Raw genomic sequence first — 19331 nt, 5'->3', positions numbered from 1 at the left:
AAAACATTTAAAGCAAGATAAAAACAATGAATTTGAAGACTCAAAATATAAAGTAAAATTCTGGATTTATGTAATTTTCACATGGAAACAAAAATCTTGAAGTCATCCATAATAATTTAGTTAATAGTGTGAAAGAATAATTAAAAACAAAATTCCATACAAATATTTTATAAGACAAAACACGTATTATTTTAGCTTAATAGTATTTTTAGTTCCGATATTTACACTTACTTTTTTCTTTATTTATTTTTTACTCAATGTTGACTCTATATATTTTTTTAAAATTTAATATGACACATTCCCTCAGATAAACATTAATGATGAACCAATATATACTAATATAATCACATACTCTTTTTATGCCATAATTCTTTAATCCTAAGAGAAAAATATGGAAAGGACAACTTTTATCTAAAGAAAAAATTACACTTAACTCCTTTTAAGAATTACGTTAAGTAAAAAATAAATAAAGAAAAAGCATTAAATCATTAGACCAAACATGCTATTAAGCCTATTATTCTTTATGATATTTTTCTTTTACAAGGTAAATATAATATTTGGAAGCCATATTTAAAGTATGAATAATATATTATAAGAAGAAAATCGAAAATCTTATGAAGCAATCACACTGGTCCATTTATGTTGAAATAAAAGTATATATTAATTGTTAGACAGATACTTTATCTAAACTTTGAAGAGTTGTTTAACGTAAGAGAATTGTCCTAGGTCCACATAGCCATGGTCTTTTATTCACATGTTTACTATGATTTGGTTTTGTGGGAAATCATTCTTGATGAATAGTGTTGTGCCCTTTCCGCCAGTGAAAATATTTAATTCTCTGAGATAAAGGTAGAGAGCTACATGGCAACATAGTTAAATTCTTTTGCTCTATCTCCATAATTCTACTGTTATTTTGATAATTAACTGCATCTCTGTCTGAAACTGACATTTTGATGTCAGGTCAAAAGTCTGAAACAAAATGGGTAAAAATGTTAATTACTAGCTGTAGCTAATAAAAATGTGTAGTTGGGAGTTTCTCACACCAGCTACATGTAGGGTTAGAAATCAACTGAGTGCTCAGTTCCATTTGTAAGGTATAGTTCAGTTTAATATGATTTTGGTTTTTACTTTTTTTTTATTTGTTTTATCTGTATATTTATCTCATGTAAAAATAAAGTTAACTATATGTATTTAATATATCCAACAGAAGCATGTGTAATTCAAATTCACTTCTTTCATTCAAGGAGTTAAATTTTCAACCATCTCATTCATAAATAAAAACGAAAAAAATAAATCATGAATCATCAAATGAAGCTTCAAATAATCTGGAATTACTTGAATTCATTAAGTTGTAGGTACTAGGTACCGGTATCGCACAGATTTGAAGTAATGAACATCGTAGAAAAATGTGGTTTGGTTGTGAAATAGCATAATTTGGTTGGATAAGGGTGGCTGGGATTTTGACTAAAAGTACCATTTTTGGTTGTTTGTTCCATAATGGTATGGTTTGGGAGAAATTGAAAGGGTGAGAAACTTCATAAATGAAAAGAAGAAGCTATTTTGTTTAGGAATCTGACAAGAAGCTGCTAGAGAGGATCTAACTTATAGACTTGTCATGTTTCATTGCACATCCCTTTATGTTAATGATAAATAATGAGATTATACGCACTGGTTGGTAGTTAGCTTTCATTTAATGACAGCTTAAAATGTAATTATTCTTTTTTTCATGAAAACACGCAAAAGAAAAATACGCACTAGTGGGTGTACTGAAATCGAATTCTTATCATGAAATGTGTAATAACTTTGTTAGCTTTTAACATGATGCCCTTTAAACACTTTTTAGTTAGTTAACCATATAAAATAATTCTGATGATCATAACCATTGAATCCACAAATGAGAGATTGGATATTTTGAATTGAGGTGTAAGTTATGTATGATAAATAAGTTATGATAACAAAATAGGATCTGACATTAAAAGTTCAAATTTTCTAAATTCCACTTTAGCTTATATAAAAAGTTTAGGTGTTATAAACATGTATATAGATTGATTACACTTAAGTAACAGTAATGAGAAAAGTAATTCTATATAAAGAATTGATAAAAACAAAACAAAACGTAGAATATATTGATAGAAATTATCACCCTCCTTTCCATAATTCAGTTTAATGTAATGAAAAGACTACTAACATATATACAGTCATGGATGTTCAAATTAAAATATTTTGTCCTAAAAATTCATATAAACCTCTTCACTTGTTGAATAAGCCAATTCTACAACTTAATTTACCACTATCTACTGAACGATTCGCTCTTGGATTCACGTAGAATAAGGTTAGAGCTAGAATACATCATTTACATTCTTGACAAGACATTTTTAATGAGTACGAAAACGATCTGCACGAAACGGAAATAGCAATACTCTTCATAAAAGCAACCATTAAAATGAAAACATCCATCATACAAATGGTACAGTTCCAACTAATCCACAGTCTTTTGTCATAAAAAAACATCTCAATTTAATGCAGTACTTTCCATACAAAGAATGCAAGGGTTCTATATAAAACATCAGAAACCAGAGAGTATACGAAGAAATGTAGCGGATAAAGCTGGGCATGTACGAAGGTCGCATTCAACTTGATTTCACAGATCACATTTAATATTGAGATACTAAGATATATTAAGCTCAACAAAAAAGGAACGAGTGGAGAAAAAGTGGGTGACTACAGGTTTTACTTGTGGAGAGTCAGAAAGGTAGGCTAGTTCTTATTTGTAGCTGGTTTTTTTCCATTTCCATTTGCAGGGTCATACGAAATCCAATAGATATAGCTTCTAGGATGTGTAACCTGACAAAGCAACATTGTCCACGGAGGCTAAAGTAAACGATTAACAAGAGTGTTCATGGAGCTACAGAGCCTTCCTTAGTATTGGAAGTCAAGGGTTTGATGCATAGTCGAGGCTTTGTACTAACAAGGTTGCTGGGGAGGACAGAGACAGCGACTATTCTGGATCCATTGGGTATTCCAGAAAGGGGTAGCAACTCAACAAGCACAGAGAGCTGCAATGCCAGTGCTAATCAATGCTGAGAGTATGCATAAATGTAGATACCAACTGCATAAAGGAAAATACCAACAGCTATAAATAGTTCAAGGCAAATAGTACGTCTTTTACCTCTGGAGACCTGAGATCCACTACTGAATCTTCCACAACATGATTGACTGCAGACGCCACCACACCAAAACATTTATTACGGTCCAGCAAACTAAATGCTTTAGAATCCTTTGAATTTTCCTTCGCAGATGTAGTTTCTTCAATTCCTCTTCGGTTGAACCCAACAGCAAACTGCAATGGCAGTTTATAATTGTTTTCATGTGAGATTAATGGCAGTTTGTAATTGTTTTCATGTGAGATTGATAAGTAACGTAACGTACATCAGATCCAAGGAATGAAATTTACCAAAATATAATTTAACTGAAAATCTCAACATGAATATCTACTACTCCACTAATTCATAAAGAAATTCTTGTCCAAAACTTATTTAGACTAATATTTGTTTCAAGAAATCAATTCATTTACAAATCATACCGTGTTCATATTTCATCATTTGTAAAATCCAAACATGCTTTTGATTATATTTATGTATAATGTAATAAATATGTTTTTTCTATAGAAAGTTGAGAAAGCTGCAGAATGTGCAAGTCTTGGTTGACAATCAAATCAAAATCTTGGCTCTGGCTTCAGTTGTCAATGACACATCACCGGTAAGGATGTTTAGAAGCTACATGCACAAAAATATTCGTCCACCATCTGAGATCAGGTTTATTGATATTCAAATTTTAATTAAAATCTGGATTCTTCTTTCGTGGACAATGACAACAATGCAGGGAGGGGATCATGTATATCTCAATTGATGAAAATGGCAAGCAATGTAGCTTATGAATAGCATGGCTGATTTTCAGTTAAAAGACAATATTGGATTGGACCTTCAGAGGTCGTTGTAGTTTGTCCTGTTTAGCAGCTACAAAATTTTTAACAAGCATTGATACTACTTCTTGTAGTTCTTTTTCGTTTAAACTGCAGGTAGCCTGGATAGGGAAAATGCGATGGCACCAACTGCAGAAGAAAATATGTTCACTGTCAGATAAAAAAGGAAGGTACAGAAGTCAGAGAGAAGGGCTTTTATAGTATACATCCACAAGCCTACATATGTCCACTCAATAAGTATGAAATAAAAAGAGAGAATACAGGTAGAATTTGCATGTCCATATCTGCAATCAATCAACATATCAGCCATTCTAAAGCTAAATCTACGGTTGTTAGAACTTGAAAGTTCAATAAACAGAAACAAACAGAAAATTAGGAGATGGCAGCCAAACAGCTGAGAAAACAAAAATGGATGAATTTAGAATAATTTACAAATAACAAAGAATTGTACTATTCTTAAAGTTGAAGTTATAGTTCAAATCTAACAAATTTATAGGCTACTAGTTTGCTTTTGCAAAACCTAAACCCGCGTATAGCAAATAGGAGGGACAGTTTTCCGGAGAGAGGAATATTATTCAGATCTGTCTAGAAAAAGTTTTATAGGGAAAGGGGATTATATTGTTTTCTTTCGGATACGAACCTTGGTAGAACCACAACATAAAAACTAGTCATTGTAATTGAGCAGTTTGGGGCCTTGTAAACCCCAAATAACAATCCCATATTTCCAATATGAAACTCAAGTCTAATACCTTACAATTAGATTCCACCATCAGATCAAGTTTCAAAGGCCTTTGCATCCGCATGAGCCATCTGTGCACGATCCCTTTGATCAGTCACGAGTCAGAAAGTTCTATTACAAACTGATAAGAACAAAATTTTAGGAGTGGCTTAAGGATTCCAGCCCCAACCTTCACCTCATCCAACTATGCACGTGGGATTCCAGCCAGCACGGTTTCCCTCCACAGCAACCATGCTACCCTCACCAAAGCAAAACTCCTCAGCCAAGTTCACCTCCTCAACAACTTCCCTTTCCCCCACTCCACTATATATACCCACATCCCATTAACCCACATGTTGTCACCTACTGTTCCATATCGCCCTCCACCACTATGCACCACAGACACATACTTGCTAATATCCATTCCCCCAACCCCTTCAACCAAATATCTCCACAGATTAAAAATTCCTCATATCCCAGTTTTTGTTCCCTTCCTCGTCAGTCTGGCTCTCCATTCATTCAAACGGAGAATCTCAGTCAACACCTTACATATGCTATTTTTTCTTCATTTCACTCATAGCTTTGAAACTGGAAATGGAACAAGCAAGTGAGGCAACACAATATTACAGCACTTAAGCAAGGGGCCTGTCTAAGGATTACAGGTCAAATGCATCTATCAAGCCGCATTAAGTCTCTACCAAACACAGCCTCACCTAGTGCCTAAGCCAGCAGAAAAAGCTTCAAGATTCCTTTACACGTATGTAAAATATCAATTTATTTCCTTTTCCTTAATCAAAATAGCAAACATGAAAAAGAATGAATAAAGGATGCACAACTAAAGAATAGCCTATATTGAAACTCATGCCAGGAAATTCTTAAAAAGCAAGAAAGTTGCATAGGATGGTTGAGTTGAAGCTGGAGATGTTTTTCCCCCTTATATTCCTATGTAATGTATAAACCAAACTAAACAGATCACCAGCAGGAATTCTTATTTGGAAGAACTCCAAGAAAGCCAACCCATAAGAGTAGGAGCTAGAGGAACAGGGGAGCAAAAACCGGTAGGTCAGATTCACAAATGGTCGATTGGTTACCAAGTTCTGCAACTTCATTACCACTTTCCTATCAATCAGGTCCCTCTTGGACCAACATCCCTGGCTTGAAATTTCAAAGTTCCCCCATCTTTCCCTTTGATAGCAAGGCAATGGGGGACAGAACAAGTTTACACTAAGCTAGCATCATTGCCATGCTAAAACACTAAACAAACAAAAACATTTAACTAGTAACACAAAAATAAGCCAATTTACTTACGCCAACAAACTTCCATTCCCAGATTCCAAAGCTTGGATGATATTTGAGACAATATTAACAGTGTCAGGTTGTGTGTGACTGGGAAAGGTAAGGAGAAGCAACCCATTCCTTGTGAGCTTAACCAAAGAAAGATCAGTTACACCATCTCTGTCTGGTCCTGCTTTAACAGCACTTGAAAGTTTACCTGCCACCAGAAACAATGACCGTGGCTGGCTGTTTAAGAAAACCCTATCAAACAACATTCATCTCCCAAAACTGCAAAAAAGGAAGTAAATAAACTGAATACCATCTCCAGAGTCAGCAGTAGCAGACTCAGTTTCCTTGGTATCCAAACATTCCTCACCAGCATCATCAGTGCACAGCTTCCGTCTCTTGGAAATACAACTCTCATTAGGGTTGTTTGAAGAGTCAAAATGACCCGGCTCGACGAACTGTAAGAAACAATTATATATGGGTAATGAGAGAGACCGTAAAGAAGCCATTTTCACTAATTTTCACAAAATAAAGGAATGGTTATGTTATGAGGTTGTTTTCAGGAAGAAAGAGAAGTAAAAGTGACCTTACGAAGGATGGCGATTGCTTCTTTTGTTGCGCTCTTCTCTCGCTCTGCAAAGAGAAATAGAAAATGACTCAAATGAAAAGGAAAAGGGAATGGATGAGAAAAGAAGAGAGAGGAAAAGTAACTGAACTGAGAGTGCAAGTGATGAGAAATCCAGAGTGGGAGTTACGAAGAAGAGAAGAGGGAGCGTTGTAGTCGAAACGAGGGAGGTTGATAACCGCCGCATGCTGCTCCCATGGACTCATCGTCTCTTTCTCCACTCCTTCGCTCTTCTCTTCCGCCATTCCCTCTCTCTCTTTCTCTCTTTCTCTCTTCCAAAACCCCCCTTTTTTTTTTATTGATAAGGAAAAGTGTTCATGCCTTCTCTGATCAATCACAAACCCTTCTGCGCAAATTCTATTTTTCTTCTCAAATTCGAATACTTTCTTGGCTGGAAAGAGATCACAAAAACAAAAATTCTCAGAATTGAATGTATGTACTCCAAAGGTAACAAACTTTTTTTTTTTTTTAATTTTTCATTTGATTTTACCAAACATTTTTCCTGAAGTCCCTATTTCTATAAATATTAGGAGAAATTCATATATCAATTTTTAAAAATATTAGGAGAAAAATAATTTTAAAAATAAAAATATTCAATATACCAAAATTTAATTTGTATTAATAAAATTTAAGAATGCATATTTGCATCTATCCTATTTTTATTTTATCAAACATAGCTAAAAAATATTTAACCGTACGTGTAAAAGTAAAAAAAAAAATGTGTGCAAGATATCTATTTAATATACAACCAATTAAAAATATGAATTTTAGCCTTTTTCAAAGTATTTTAAAAAAAAATTAATGCATCTATAATTTAAAGAATTTTCAAAACTTTCTTTCGACAAAAAGATGGCGTATATAATAAAGTTATTAACTTTTATAGAAATAAGAATTATCTAAAAATTATAATATAAATTAAAATGCTTAAAAACTGACACGCGTTAATACTAAAATTTAATTAAAATATACTAATACTAATAATTTAAATTTAAATTGTTATTTACCTTTAAATTGTCATGCAACTAAAATTTAGTTTATAATTTGACAACGACAATGGGCTTTTAGAGTGAACACAAAAACAAGAAAATAAGCAAGACGAGGATGTTGGAGCCATGACAGTGTCCTTTTTTTGAGGTGAAGTTTTAGATGCCATTTCAAAAGAAACAATCACCATCCCTTACTACAACTGCAACAAAGTATCACTATAAAATTGCCTACTTTTCCTTTCTTCTCTCAATTCTCTCACTTCTTTGACACCCGATTTTCTAACTCCAACAACTAAACCAAAATTTTCATATTTATCAGATGAAGCGACAATATTTTCTTGCTAAACCTGAATACGAATTTAAACCGATTCAAAATATCATTATCCAATATTTTAATATATTTCTTTTCTTTATGGTTTAATTTTTCCAATCAACATTTTATGGTTATAATGACTGAAGGTCGCAAAAACATCTTAATAATATAAAAATTGAAGGTCCCACTTAAGATGCAGAATCTAAATTTCATGTCTAACCGTGTCTTATAAAACCTAAATCGTAACTTATGACACTTTCTTTAAGTATGCTAAGGAAAAAACATGTAACTATTGTATAGGTTTAATTTTTTTTCTAATACAAGAAAACATAAGAAAAAAATCAAACAAATTTCTTTATAAATTAAAATTAATTAATAAAAATTCTTATATTGATTTATTCAATGTTAATTTATAAATTAAACTTAATTTTTATGTATGAAATTATTATTTTTATCTCAATAACATCAACAAAAGAACTAGTCACAATACAATCCTCAACGCTCAACTTCAAGTTTGTAATTGAAATGAATTTCAGAAATAGACAAATCTTTGTTATGCTTTAAAATTAAACATTCATGGGTCAGTTAATATGTTAGACATATAAAACCCACCCATACGCCCTCAAATACGCTCAACTCGGCCAGAATCCTTAGCAGTTTCCACAAGGCCCTCGTTACCACCACCGATCACTTATTCATACGTCGACAAGTTCAAATGCAAAATCTTTTAAATCACTACACCGAGGAAAGTGTCATCATCATGTTACTGAGCTGAAGTTTCCTCCTTCTCAGCAGACAAATTCCTTAAAAAGAAAATGCAAACTTTATCAGCAAACCGTATATCCAGCACTCCATTGAGTTAAGATAAATATATGATAATGCATAAAAGACCTGTTCAAATATTACAGAGAAAGAGATTTTCTTAATCACACTCTTTTCACATTAGCATTAGATGAAATTTATGTGAATCCCACTAAAATACTTGAGCTCTATTTAATATGGAATACTGGAAAGTATTTCTAGGTGCTCACATTATTCAAGTAGAAATTGAAGTCGTGATAAATCATAATATATCAAGAGCATCGTCATTTTCAAATAAGTATGGCAATTAATTAGGCCTAATTTCTTAGTAGGGCTTGTTAATTGAAGAAGCTTTTTCAAACACCAAACCCAAAGAGCCTGGTGACGATCTATAAAGATAAAGGTAGTTTTAGGTAAAACTAATTTATATAAAAAAGAGGAATGCATAACAAATACAAGTTAAAATAGCATTTGTAATTGCAGAGGGCAGCAAATAATAGAATGGAATATAAGCATAGTAATTTAGTTTCGCTAATATCCAAGCTGCTTACCCCTCTGCCCTTGCCCATCGAGAGAATTGATAAAGTTGAACAGTCTCATTTGAGGCATGGCAAGCAAAAAGTAGATAGTTGCGTGGCTGTACCATCCATGCAAATCTCATGAACAATGCTGAATAGATACACATTGCTGCAGCATTAACAACAAACAATAAATGCAATAAGCAACCGAGTGGGAAAGGGAAAAGGTTTCAACATTTTGTGGGACAGAGATGATAGATAAACCTCCTGTCATGTTGCCAGAGATCATTTCTGGAGGTTTCTTCATGTCAGCCAATCCCTTTAAACAAAGATTAGTTTACAATTCAAAGATTAAGACCAATGTGTTACAAATAACTAGTCGAGTGAATAAATTAACTTCAACAATATAAACATATGATCATATGAGTGAAACTCACAGCTGCCACAAATCCCCAGTTGGCAACAGGTCCCCAAAAGTGAGTAGTTTTGGGACCCATTGGACTGTTCCAAAATGCTCTGAAGGAAGCCATTAAATACTGGTGCTACTTCTGATTTACCATTAGAAATTGTAAGATTGCTTCAACACAATAGAAATATAATAACGATGTATGTAAAGTGCAAATATTTATTTAATATTAAAACCCGCCAAGGTAAGATGTGAAAGTAAGGTGGTTTCTCAGAAAAAGACTCATGACCATGAGCCCTCCTTCTTCTTATTCAATAACATCCCATGGCATGATACAGTTATTCTACTCACAGGAAAGAAGAAACAAAGGTCAGCAATCACCACTACATCAGGGACTACAGTGTAACATAGTTCTATGAGACCTCTAAGTCTGTTATTGATGAGTTGTTTATATACTGGTTGGACAAACTTTTTCATAACCTCCTGTCATCTTATAAAAAATAACATAAGATGAAAAAAATGAATTGAATTTCATCCAGTAGAGATAGTTTATGTATAACTTAAACTTAGTTTTTGATCATGCTTTCTTCTCCTGAAAGGGGAATCCAAACATGACAATAATTTAGTAATAACCCCCAAAAAATTATGTACTACACTTTCAATCATTTGATCAGTTTTAGATTTTAACGGTTCCTCTAACCAAACAAAGTCATAAACCCTGATCACAACAAATTCACTAAACGATAACCACTGAGAGGGTATGCAGAAACTCCCTCTACATGATTCTTCTCTGTAAAGAGCAAAGTAAAGGTATGGCTATGAAGATCTTATCAAACATTCGTCAATCCAAAAGCATGATTTCTTCTCTTCTCTTCTCCTCTCCTTTAATTTATTTACTTCCCGTTTTAGTGTGCAATGACTACTGTACAAACGGGCAACACACCACTCACATGATACTGTTGCAATCGCCTCCATTAAAAAATTAAATAAATAAAAAAATATAGGAGCAGTTGTCTACATTCAGGCAATCAATAAAATGATGAAAACCGATAATGTTGTATAATAATAATAAAAAGGGATTCAATTAGGTCAAATTAGTAAGTGTAGTTTATAGAATGAATTCGAACAAATATGCTAAAGAATGAATGAGACGGAGAGAATTAGGAAGCTGAGATATATCAAGAACTGGAATTAAAGATAGAAGGAGAGAGAATCGCTGCCGCTGTTGATTGTGGTAGAGAATGTTGTATGTTGTATTATCATAAAAAGGATTAAATTAGGTCAAATTAGTATGAGTAGTTTTATAGAATGAATTTGAAAAACTATGCGCCAGAATGAATGAAATGGAGAGAATCAGGAAGATGAGATATACCAAGAACTGAAGAAATGAGAATCGCCGGTTGAATGCAGAAGAGAAGGACAGCGCCGGAGAGTCAAATCTGAAGGAAGGGTTGGTAACGACCTTTTATTGCTTTTGATTTAACAAACGTCAACGTCATCACTATATTGCGTTTCACCATTTACGGAAGTGGAAATGATACATGTATATTACATTTTTTTTACACAGAATAAAATAGAAAAAGTAAATATATTAAATTTTTTAAGTGTTAAATAAGTGTAGAAAAATTAATATATATAGCATTTTTTTTCTTTTGTAAAAAACTAAATGTATTCTTTTGAATGTATACAAATGAAATTAACTGAAAATATATATTAATGAGACATGTTATATTTAGATTTAGATATGATTTTAGTAAGGTTAATCAGTTTTTGTTTTATTCTTTGTAATTTTATTTTTAAAGTAATCTTAAATTTATGATATGATCTAAAGGACGAGAGTGATTTTGGAGTTTTCTATAATTTTTAATATGTGTTTGTAAGACCATGAAATATTGTATTTGGAATAATATGAAGGATAAAAAAATTGACTTAAATTCATAAAAATATAGTATATAATGTTATTTTTTATATATTGATAAAGATGACCCAAAAAATTTTACATATTTTTTAAAAGATAAAATTATGTCGAAGATTGGATTTTCTCAAAATAATAATATTTCATATAATTTTACATTTTTTTAAGGATAAGATTGTACTGAATTTTTAGAAATAAAACAATAATAAAGCCTGAAATCCTCAAATGAACGATATCTACACCTAATAAAATGGTTTAGTGTAATAATTTCATTCTTGAATATCTCAAAGTTTTATATTTTCTGAATTTACTTAATCATTCTAACTATTTTATTTTAATTTTTTCCACGTACATTAGATCAATATTTATTTGTCATGACTAGTATATTTTATTAAAATGATGATTAATTTTAATAAATGAAATATTTATTATGTTAGGTTGTGATTAAAAAATCTGTTTTAATTTGTTCGATGTTAACTTGTATATAGGTCATTCTTTACATTCAGTTGTACATTGTTCACCATTAGTGTGATTAGACATTTTCACTTTGTCTAAATAAAAATCTTCTCAGAGCAACTTTCTTTTAGTGGTGCCTCTCTGTTCCAACAACTGGTATCCAGAGCAAAGGTTCGAGGATGGGACCTAGTGCGTTTTCAATAAATCTCCCTGTTCTTGATGGAAAGAATTGGAGCAGATGGTGTGTGCAAATGAAGGCCATTTTTGGATCTCAAGATGTGGCAGAGATAGTCGAAGATGGATTTCCAGCCCTAAGTAAATCTCCAACAAATGAACAGAAGGTTGCCTAAAAAGAAAACAAGAAGAAAGATTGTAGAGCAACCGTCTTGATTCATCAGTGTGTTGATGAACCACACTTCGAGAAGATTGTAGGGGCTGCAACTTCAAAAGAAGCTTGGGAGATTTTGGAGCAATGATATGAAGGGGCCGAGAAATTGAAGAAGGTTAGGTTACAAACTTTGCGTCGTCAATACGAATTGATGCAAATGGAGAGCAACGAGAAAATAGCAGAGTACTTTAATCGGGTTATCACTCGTACGAATGCAATGAAGGGTTGCGGAAAGAAAATGAAGGATCGGTCTATTGTTGAGAAAATCTTGAGGACTCTCAATCCAAGATTCGATCACATTGTGGTCACGATTGAAGAGACAAAGAAAATTGAAGAGATGAAAGTCAAAGAACTTCAACGCTACTTAGAGGCACATGAACAAAGATTATTGGAGAGAGAGTCAGAGAAGCCCAATGACAATCAAGTTTTGTTGGCTCAAACATCAAAGAAAACCGGAAACAATTCTAGAGATGGTTTCCGAGGTCGAGGTCGCGGGAGAAACTCCAGAGGTGGATATGGAAGAGGTGGTCAGAATCAAGATCAAGAAAAAGGTAACGATGATCATTCTAATAACAGGCAGCAAAGTTCCAATGGTTGGCGAGGAGGAAAGAGAAAGACCGATAGAAAGAGAATAAAGTGTTTCGATTGTAATTGAATTGGTCACTTTTCAACGGAATGTAAAGCAGCACCGAACAATTCCGATTATGAGGATAATCAGTCAAAGACAGACTATCAAGCGCATATGGCGAAGGAGGAGAGTAGTGAGGCATCAGAAGAACCTGTGATCTTGATGATGGTCACCCAACCAGAGAGGTCGAGTGATGAAATCTGGTATATTGATTCGGGTTGTTCGAATCACATGACTGGCCATCGTGAGTGGCTAGTCGATCTTGATGAAAGGAAGAAAAGTATTGTGAGGTTTGCAAACAACAGGGTCATACAAGCCGAAGGTGCAGGAAATGTAGTTGTGACGAAGCAAGATGGTAAACAAGCCATCATTTCTGATGTCTTATACGTGCCTGGGATGAAAAGCAATTTGATCAGCATGGGTCAATTGTTAGAGAAAGGATATTCTGTGAGAACAGTTGACAATCTTCTTGAGGTTTGTGACGCAGCAAAGAAGACTGTGATTAAAGTGCCATTAGCCAGGAACAAAACATTTAAGGTTAGCCTGAACAACCTTGATACCCAATGCTTTTCCGCTGCGGTATATACTGATGAATTCTGGTTGTGGCACCTAAGAATGGGGCATTTAAATTTCAGAGACTTAAGTCGAATGCGTTTTGAAAAATTGGTGAGTGGTCTTCCATTGATCAAGACTCCTGTAAAGGTTTGTGAAAATTTTTGGATTAGTAAGCAGTCCAGAACCTCATTTAGTAATTTCACTACATCAAGAAGCAGTGAAATACTACAGGTTGTGTATAGTGATGTATGTGGACCATTTGAAGTCCCTCATTGGGAGGAAATAAGTATTTTCTGCTATTGGTTGATGACTTCAGCAGAAAAATGTGGATATACCTGTTGAAAGCTAAGAGTAAGGTGTATAAAATCTTTAAAGAATTTAACGTGTTAGTTGAGAAGCAGTCTGGTAAGGTTGTGAAGGTGTTACGGACTGATGGTGGTGGGGAGTTTGTTTCAGGCGAAATGGAAAGCTTCTGTAAAGAACAGGGAATTATACATGAAGTAGTGGCCCCATACACCCCACAACATAATGGAGTGGCAGAAAGAAGGAACCGCACTATTCTAAACATGGTAAGAAGCATGATTAAGTAGAAGAATTTACCACACATCTTTTGGGGAGAGGCTGCCATGACTGCAGTGTACATGTTGAATCGCTGCCCCACCAAAAGGCTTAATTCAATGGTTCCAGAAGAGGCTTGGACTGGTGTCAAACCATCTGTCAAAAATCTAAAGGTCTTTGGCTCATTGTGTTACAAACACAAACCAGTTTAGAGGAGAAGAAAACTAAATGATAAAGGAGAACCAAAGATATTCGTAGGATATAATTCTATTGGTTCTTATAAGTTGTACAATCCCAAAGAAAGAAAAGTATGTTTTAGCCGAGATGTTCATTTTGAAGAGTCCAGATCTTGGTATGAAGTGGTTTCCACGACGTCTGCAGAAGTGGAATTTAACTGGGAAGAAGATAGTCCTACTAAGACTAACACCCAGTGCATAGAAGGAAAATCAAGTGACAGTCCAACAAGACAAAGAAGTTTCCCTCAAGCCTTCAAGATTATCAGATGTATCCTGACAATTCGATTACTAACGATGGCAATCTGGTCCAACACCTGGCACTGATGGCCAATTCTGAACCAGTAAGTCTTGATGAAGCTATATCAAGTGAAGTGTGGAGAATTGCCATGGAGGATGAAATAAAGAGCATTGAAAAAAAATCAGACCTGGGAGATGGTAAATCTGCCAAGAGACAAGGTACCCATTGAGGTAAAGTGGGTGTTCAAAACTAAACTCAAGCCAGATGGATCAGTTGCAAAGTACAAAGCAAGATTAGTGGCAAAGGGCTTTATGCAAAGAAAGGGAATTGATTTTTCAGAAGTGTTTGCTCCAGTAGCCAGACTGGAGACCATTCGAATGATTGTGGCTCTAGCTAGTTGGAAGAATTGGAGTCTGTGGCAGTTGGATGTCAAGTTCGCTTTCCTAAATGGAACGATGAAGAAGTGTTCATTACTCAACCTCCTGGATTTGTGAGTAAGGGCAATGAACATAAGGTGTTAAGATTAAGAAAGGCTTTGTATGGCCTAAGACAGGCACCGAGAGCGTGGAACAAAAGGATTGACAATTTCCTTCATAGAGTTGGTTTCCTGAAGTGCACCACGAAGTATGGAGTGTATGTCAAGTCTTTAAATGTTACAGAGACAGTGCTAATATGTTTGTATGTGGATGATCTATTAGTTATTGGAAGTAGTTCATTATGCATAGATCAATTGAAAGAAGATCTGAAAAGAGAATTTGAAATGACTGATTTGGGTGCCTTATCATATTTTCTAGGACTGGAGTTTGCTTATGATAGGAGAGGAATTATCATGCATCAGAGAAAGTATATCTTGTAAGTGTTAAAGAAGTTCAACATGATAGATTGTAATCCAGCAGCAACACCTGCGGAGCTTAGCTTGAAACTTATACAAGATGAAACTAAAGTCTCGGTGGATGAAACTCTATATAGGCAGATGATTGGAAGCCTACGATACATATGCCATAGCAGACCCGAGATCACCTACAGCGTTGGAATTGTAAGTAGATTTCTAAGCAACCCTAAACAATCATACCTGGTTGCAGCTAAACGCATTCTGAGATATCTTAAAGGCACCCTAGGATATGGTCTTATTTTTCTTCATCAAAGCAAAGAAGGTGATCACCTACAACTGCTAGCTTATTCGGACTCTGACTGGAGTGGTGATGCAACTGACAGAAAAAGCACCTCAGGACAAGTTTTCCTGCTGTCTGGATCTCCAATATCTTGGAGTTCAAAGAAGCAAACGGTGGTCGCCCTCTCCACTTGTGAAGCAGAATACATTGCTGCATGTTCTGCAGCTTGCCAGGCACTATGGCTCACGACTTTACTCAAAGAATTGAAGATGTTTAATGATGACACTGTAGAATTACTGGTGGATAGCAAATCAACTATTGATCTAGCCAAAAACCCAGTGTCTCACGGAAGAAGCAAGCATATCGACACTAAATACCATTTTTTGCGAGATCAAGTTAACAGGGGAAGCATCAAATTGAAGCATTGCAGAACTGAACTTCAATTAGATGATGTCATGACTAAAGCTTTGAAGTACGAGAGGTTCAATGAAATGAGAACATCCCTGAATGTTCTTGATTTCCATTTGTAAAAATTTTTTAATCAGAAAAGGGTGTTAGGTTGTGATTAAAATATCTGTTTTAGTTTGGTCGGTACTAACTTGTATATAAGTCATTATTTACGTTCAATTGTACATTGCTCACCATCGGGATTAGACATTTTCACTCTGTCTATTTAAAAATCTTCTTAGACATTTTCTTTTGGTGGTGCTTCTCTGTTCCAACACATTCATAGGCCTGAAAAACCACTTCCATTGAAGCACAGCTTCATCAAGTGTTACCATTTTCACAAGACACATGACCCACCAAGTGGTAAGGCCCCTAAGACAGTGGCCATGGCTCCACCACCACCGCACTTGTGTCACCCTTCCCCTCCTCCTCCATCACCACCACCACCACCACCTTCTTTCTCCTCCACTACCTCACACCACCACATCTAAAACACCGCCAATCTCTCACCGCTTCTCCTTTGCCATGCTCGCTTCGTCTCGTCCTAAACTTCGAACACTCAACTCTCCACTACCAACCACCTCTGACGCGGATCTCGAGGCCAAGAAGAGCCGGAACGAGCTGAAGCGAGAAGCCAAGCGCGCTGTCAAGTGGGGGATGGACTTGGCTTCCTTCTCCGCTCCACAAATCAAACGCATCCTTAGGTTTTCGGTCACTTTTTTCATTTTCCATTATTCCCTCTTCCTTTTCCTCAATGCCCGCTTCGCAAAGTTCCCACCTTTGCTGAAAAACCGTGTGCTTTATGTTGGGTTGTTGCAGGGTCGCTTCCTTGGACCAAGTTGTGTTCGAAGCTGTTATGCTCGTTAAGGTGCCTTTTTCTTTTCTTTTGTACCATATTCATGACAATGGGAATATCTTATGTATTTACTTGACAGGTCGTATAATAGTTATTGTAGATTAGTCTATTGTTGAAGAGAAGGTGTTTGTTGTTTTGCCACAGAGACTGGGACCTGATGTCCGTGAAGGAAGGCGGAGGCAGTTCAATTATATTGGTAATTAATTGCTTCCAGAGCATTTCAATTCTATTTGGTTCAATGCATTATGCATTTACGATGATGATAACAAACATTAAAACCATGATTGAGCATCATATCATATATTTTTTTTGGATAACATATGTGTTGTTTCTGCCCTTTCCATTTTGTTTTGCATCAGTATGAATCGATTTTTTCATGTTGGTTACTTTGTTAACGTACCATTTGCCGCCAATTGGGGTAGATTAGATTACTGTTGCTAATTGATATATATGTGGTAAGTTGATTTGACATTATGTATATCCTGCAGTGCAGATTCATGTTCTTCATACATAAATTGTCTCAGGGAAATTGCTACGGGATGTGGATCCTGAGTTAATGGATCGATTAGTTAAAGCGACAAAAGATTCAGATTACAAAGAGTTGCAAGCTTTAACTGGCTTAGGGTCTGATGACCCAGAAGATGATGATGAAGATGGCTTGGTTGAATCTGAATCAGAGGAGAACCAGGAGGTATGCATTCAACATTCATACTTGAACTCACTCTCTCACATTAGCGTGTTGTTTGCTAAATCTGTGTGTTGTATTTACTTATGATGTAATAATTATTATTTCCTTGAGGTGTATTCTTATTCTTGGAGCATTTTTTCAGGAATCCAATTGGCACGATGAACAGGTGACAAGGTGGTTTGATGGTCTGATCAGTAAGGACATTGAAATCACCAATGAAATTTATTCAGTCCAAGGAGTTGAATTTGATCGTCAGGTAAGACTCTTTGCTAAATCGAAAAGTGTAAATCTGTGTACTTGTTGTGCTTTCAAATTCTGATCAATTGTGACTCATACATTATCTTAACATGATATGGGAATTATTTTCTAGAGCTTATTTCAAATGAATCCAAATTCTCTACTGAGTTTTTGGTGTTGTCTTTTGCTATTATCCTAAAAATACAATATGTTGTTACTTTAAATATTTTTTAATATATTTTACATTTTCAAAATCAGTGACTATTAAGGTATTTTGAAAACACATTAGAAGAACAACACAAAAAATAACAACAGTGAGTCCAAATTATATTATATATTATGTACAAAAATTGTCATAGAGACCCCTTCCAAAAACAATCTTTCTGCTGTGATATTTATTGGCTATAAGTATAATATGTTAAACAGGAGTTGCGAAAGCTTGTGCGAAGAGTGCACATTACTCAAGAAATGAAGGCTGAAAATGAAGAAGAGGAGAAAAAAATAGAAACAGCAACAGTTGGTGCTAAGAAGGCTCTTACTCGTTTCCTTCGTGGCCTTACAAAGAGAATCCCTTATGAATACTAATACGTCAATTAATCAGTGTTATTTGAAGTTGCCATGTCTTAGCTTTAAGAATTTACCAAGAATTACATTGCATGTCTTAGCTTTAAGAATTTACCAAGAATTACATTGCGTTGGTGTGATTACATGCTGTGGAAAATCTTATATTCTTTTTTTAAGCTGACTAGCACTTAATATTTTGAACTCTTTTCCGTAAATTATTACTTTTATTGTCCAACTGAAGTTTTTAAGGCTCAAAGATTTTGGAACTCGGGGAGTCATTAAGCATTAGAAAATATTTGTATTAACTATTCGAAAATTAACAAAAAAAAATAGTTTTATTTGTAATATAACAACTTCTCCAAAAGAAAAGAACAATAATTTTACATAGTTAGATTTCACGCTTTTATGAGAATAATCGTGGAGAAGTTTGTTAAATAATCTTTGTTATGGCTTTCGAGTTCCAGACCAAATAACAAAATCTAATTTAAGTAAAAGAATATAAGTCCTTAAGTTTTACAGTTGTCCTTTTATATAAAATCTCCAAAGTTCTCCATCATTTCTAAGCCAAAAAATATAACAACTACAAAAAAAAATAATAACTATAAGATACAATATTGTGTAAAAGGTTAATAAAATAAAGATTTAATTATATTTTGAGGATCTTATAAATTTGAAAATTTTTATTTGATTCTATAATAGTTTTTTGCGCTTCATTGAATTTTTGATATTTTTACAAAATTTAATTGAATCTGTAAAGTTAAATGTTTTGGTTAAGTTTGTAATGGGACCATCATCTTAGCTTATCACTCTCCTTATATGCTGT

At 34.4% G+C, this 19331-nt stretch overlaps 3 protein-coding genes across 5 annotated transcripts; 1 reads left to right on the top strand and 2 right to left on the bottom strand.

Annotated features, from left to right (window-relative positions):
* Positions 1–2396: 2396 nt before the first annotated feature.
* LOC114192553 lies at positions 2397–7024 on the bottom strand. Its single transcript, XM_028082306.1, has 7 exons — positions 6698–7024; positions 6568–6614; positions 6295–6439; positions 6009–6192; positions 3982–4111; positions 3170–3340; positions 2397–3056 (listed from the first exon to the last, which is right to left on the bottom strand). The coding sequence occupies exons 1-7, from the start codon at positions 6849–6851 to the stop codon at positions 2898–2900; spliced, it is 990 nt and encodes a 329-aa protein (XP_027938107.1). The 5' UTR covers positions 6852–7024; the 3' UTR covers positions 2397–2897.
* Positions 7025–8340: 1316 nt separating this feature from the next.
* LOC114190055 (mitochondrial pyruvate carrier 1-like) lies at positions 8341–11149 on the bottom strand. Of its 3 annotated transcripts, none has more exons than XM_028078811.1 (5): positions 11003–11149; positions 9662–9772; positions 9489–9543; positions 9258–9393; positions 8341–8708 (listed from the first exon to the last, which is right to left on the bottom strand). In XM_028078811.1, exons 2-5 carry the CDS (start codon positions 9752–9754, stop codon positions 8669–8671), a joined length of 324 nt encoding a protein of 107 aa, XP_027934612.1. In that variant the 5' UTR covers positions 9755–9772; positions 11003–11149; the 3' UTR covers positions 8341–8668. The 3 variants fall into 3 exon arrangements, with proteins under 3 accessions (XP_027934612.1, XP_027934614.1, XP_027934613.1); XM_028078813.1 differs by having other exon boundaries at positions 9662–9973; positions 11003–11120; XM_028078812.1 differs by having other exon boundaries at positions 9662–9769; positions 11003–11120.
* A 5209-nt stretch (positions 11150–16358) lies between these two features.
* LOC114191050 lies at positions 16359–18684 on the top strand. The gene is made up of 6 exons (XM_028080204.1): positions 16359–16867; positions 16983–17031; positions 17164–17215; positions 17544–17710; positions 17850–17963; positions 18371–18684. Exons 1-6 carry the CDS (start codon positions 16512–16514, stop codon positions 18527–18529), a joined length of 897 nt encoding a protein of 298 aa, XP_027936005.1. The 5' UTR covers positions 16359–16511; the 3' UTR covers positions 18530–18684.
* The last annotated feature ends 647 nt before the right edge of the window (positions 18685–19331 follow it).

Source organism: Vigna unguiculata, chromosome 7 (assembly GCF_004118075.2).
Source record: "Vigna unguiculata cultivar IT97K-499-35 chromosome 7, ASM411807v1, whole genome shotgun sequence".
Lineage (NCBI taxonomy): Eukaryota > Viridiplantae > Streptophyta > Magnoliopsida > Fabales > Fabaceae > Vigna > Vigna unguiculata.
Note: the sequence above shows the minus strand (reverse complement) of the source record. Positions and strands in the feature narration are given on the sequence as shown.

Excerpts from the sequence above, each read along its gene's own strand:
- LOC114191050 (XM_028080204.1), top strand. The coding sequence starts at position 16,512 with ATGACCCACCAAGTGGTAAGGCCCCTAAGACAGTGGCCATGGCTCCAC. Across the intron at positions 17,032-17,163 it reads AAGCTGTTATGCTCGTTAAG|AGACTGGGACCTGATGTCCG; the intron begins GTGCCTTTTTCT and ends GTTTTGCCACAG. Across the intron at positions 17,216-17,543 it reads GAGGCAGTTCAATTATATTG|GGAAATTGCTACGGGATGTG; the intron begins GTAATTAATTGC and ends AAATTGTCTCAG.
- LOC114190055 (XM_028078811.1), bottom strand. The coding sequence starts at position 9,754 with ATGGCTTCCTTCAGAGCATTTTGGAACAGTCCAATGGGTCCCAAAACT. Across the intron at positions 9,544-9,661 it reads ACTGGGGATTTGTGGCAGCT|GGATTGGCTGACATGAAGAA; the intron begins GTGAGTTTCACT and ends CTTTGTTTAAAG. Across the intron at positions 9,394-9,488 it reads CTCTGGCAACATGACAGGAG|CAATGTGTATCTATTCAGCA; the intron begins GTTTATCTATCA and ends TTAATGCTGCAG.
- LOC114192553 (XM_028082306.1), bottom strand. The coding sequence starts at position 6,851 with ATGGCGGAAGAGAAGAGCGAAGGAGTGGAGAAAGAGACGATGAGTCCA. Across the intron at positions 6,615-6,697 it reads TCTCATCACTTGCACTCTCA|AGCGAGAGAAGAGCGCAACA; the intron begins GTTCAGTTACTT and ends TTCTCTTTGCAG. Across the intron at positions 4,112-6,008 it reads GGGAATGGAAGTTTGTTGGC|TTGGTGCCATCGCATTTTCC; the intron begins GTAAGTAAATTG and ends TTTCTTCTGCAG.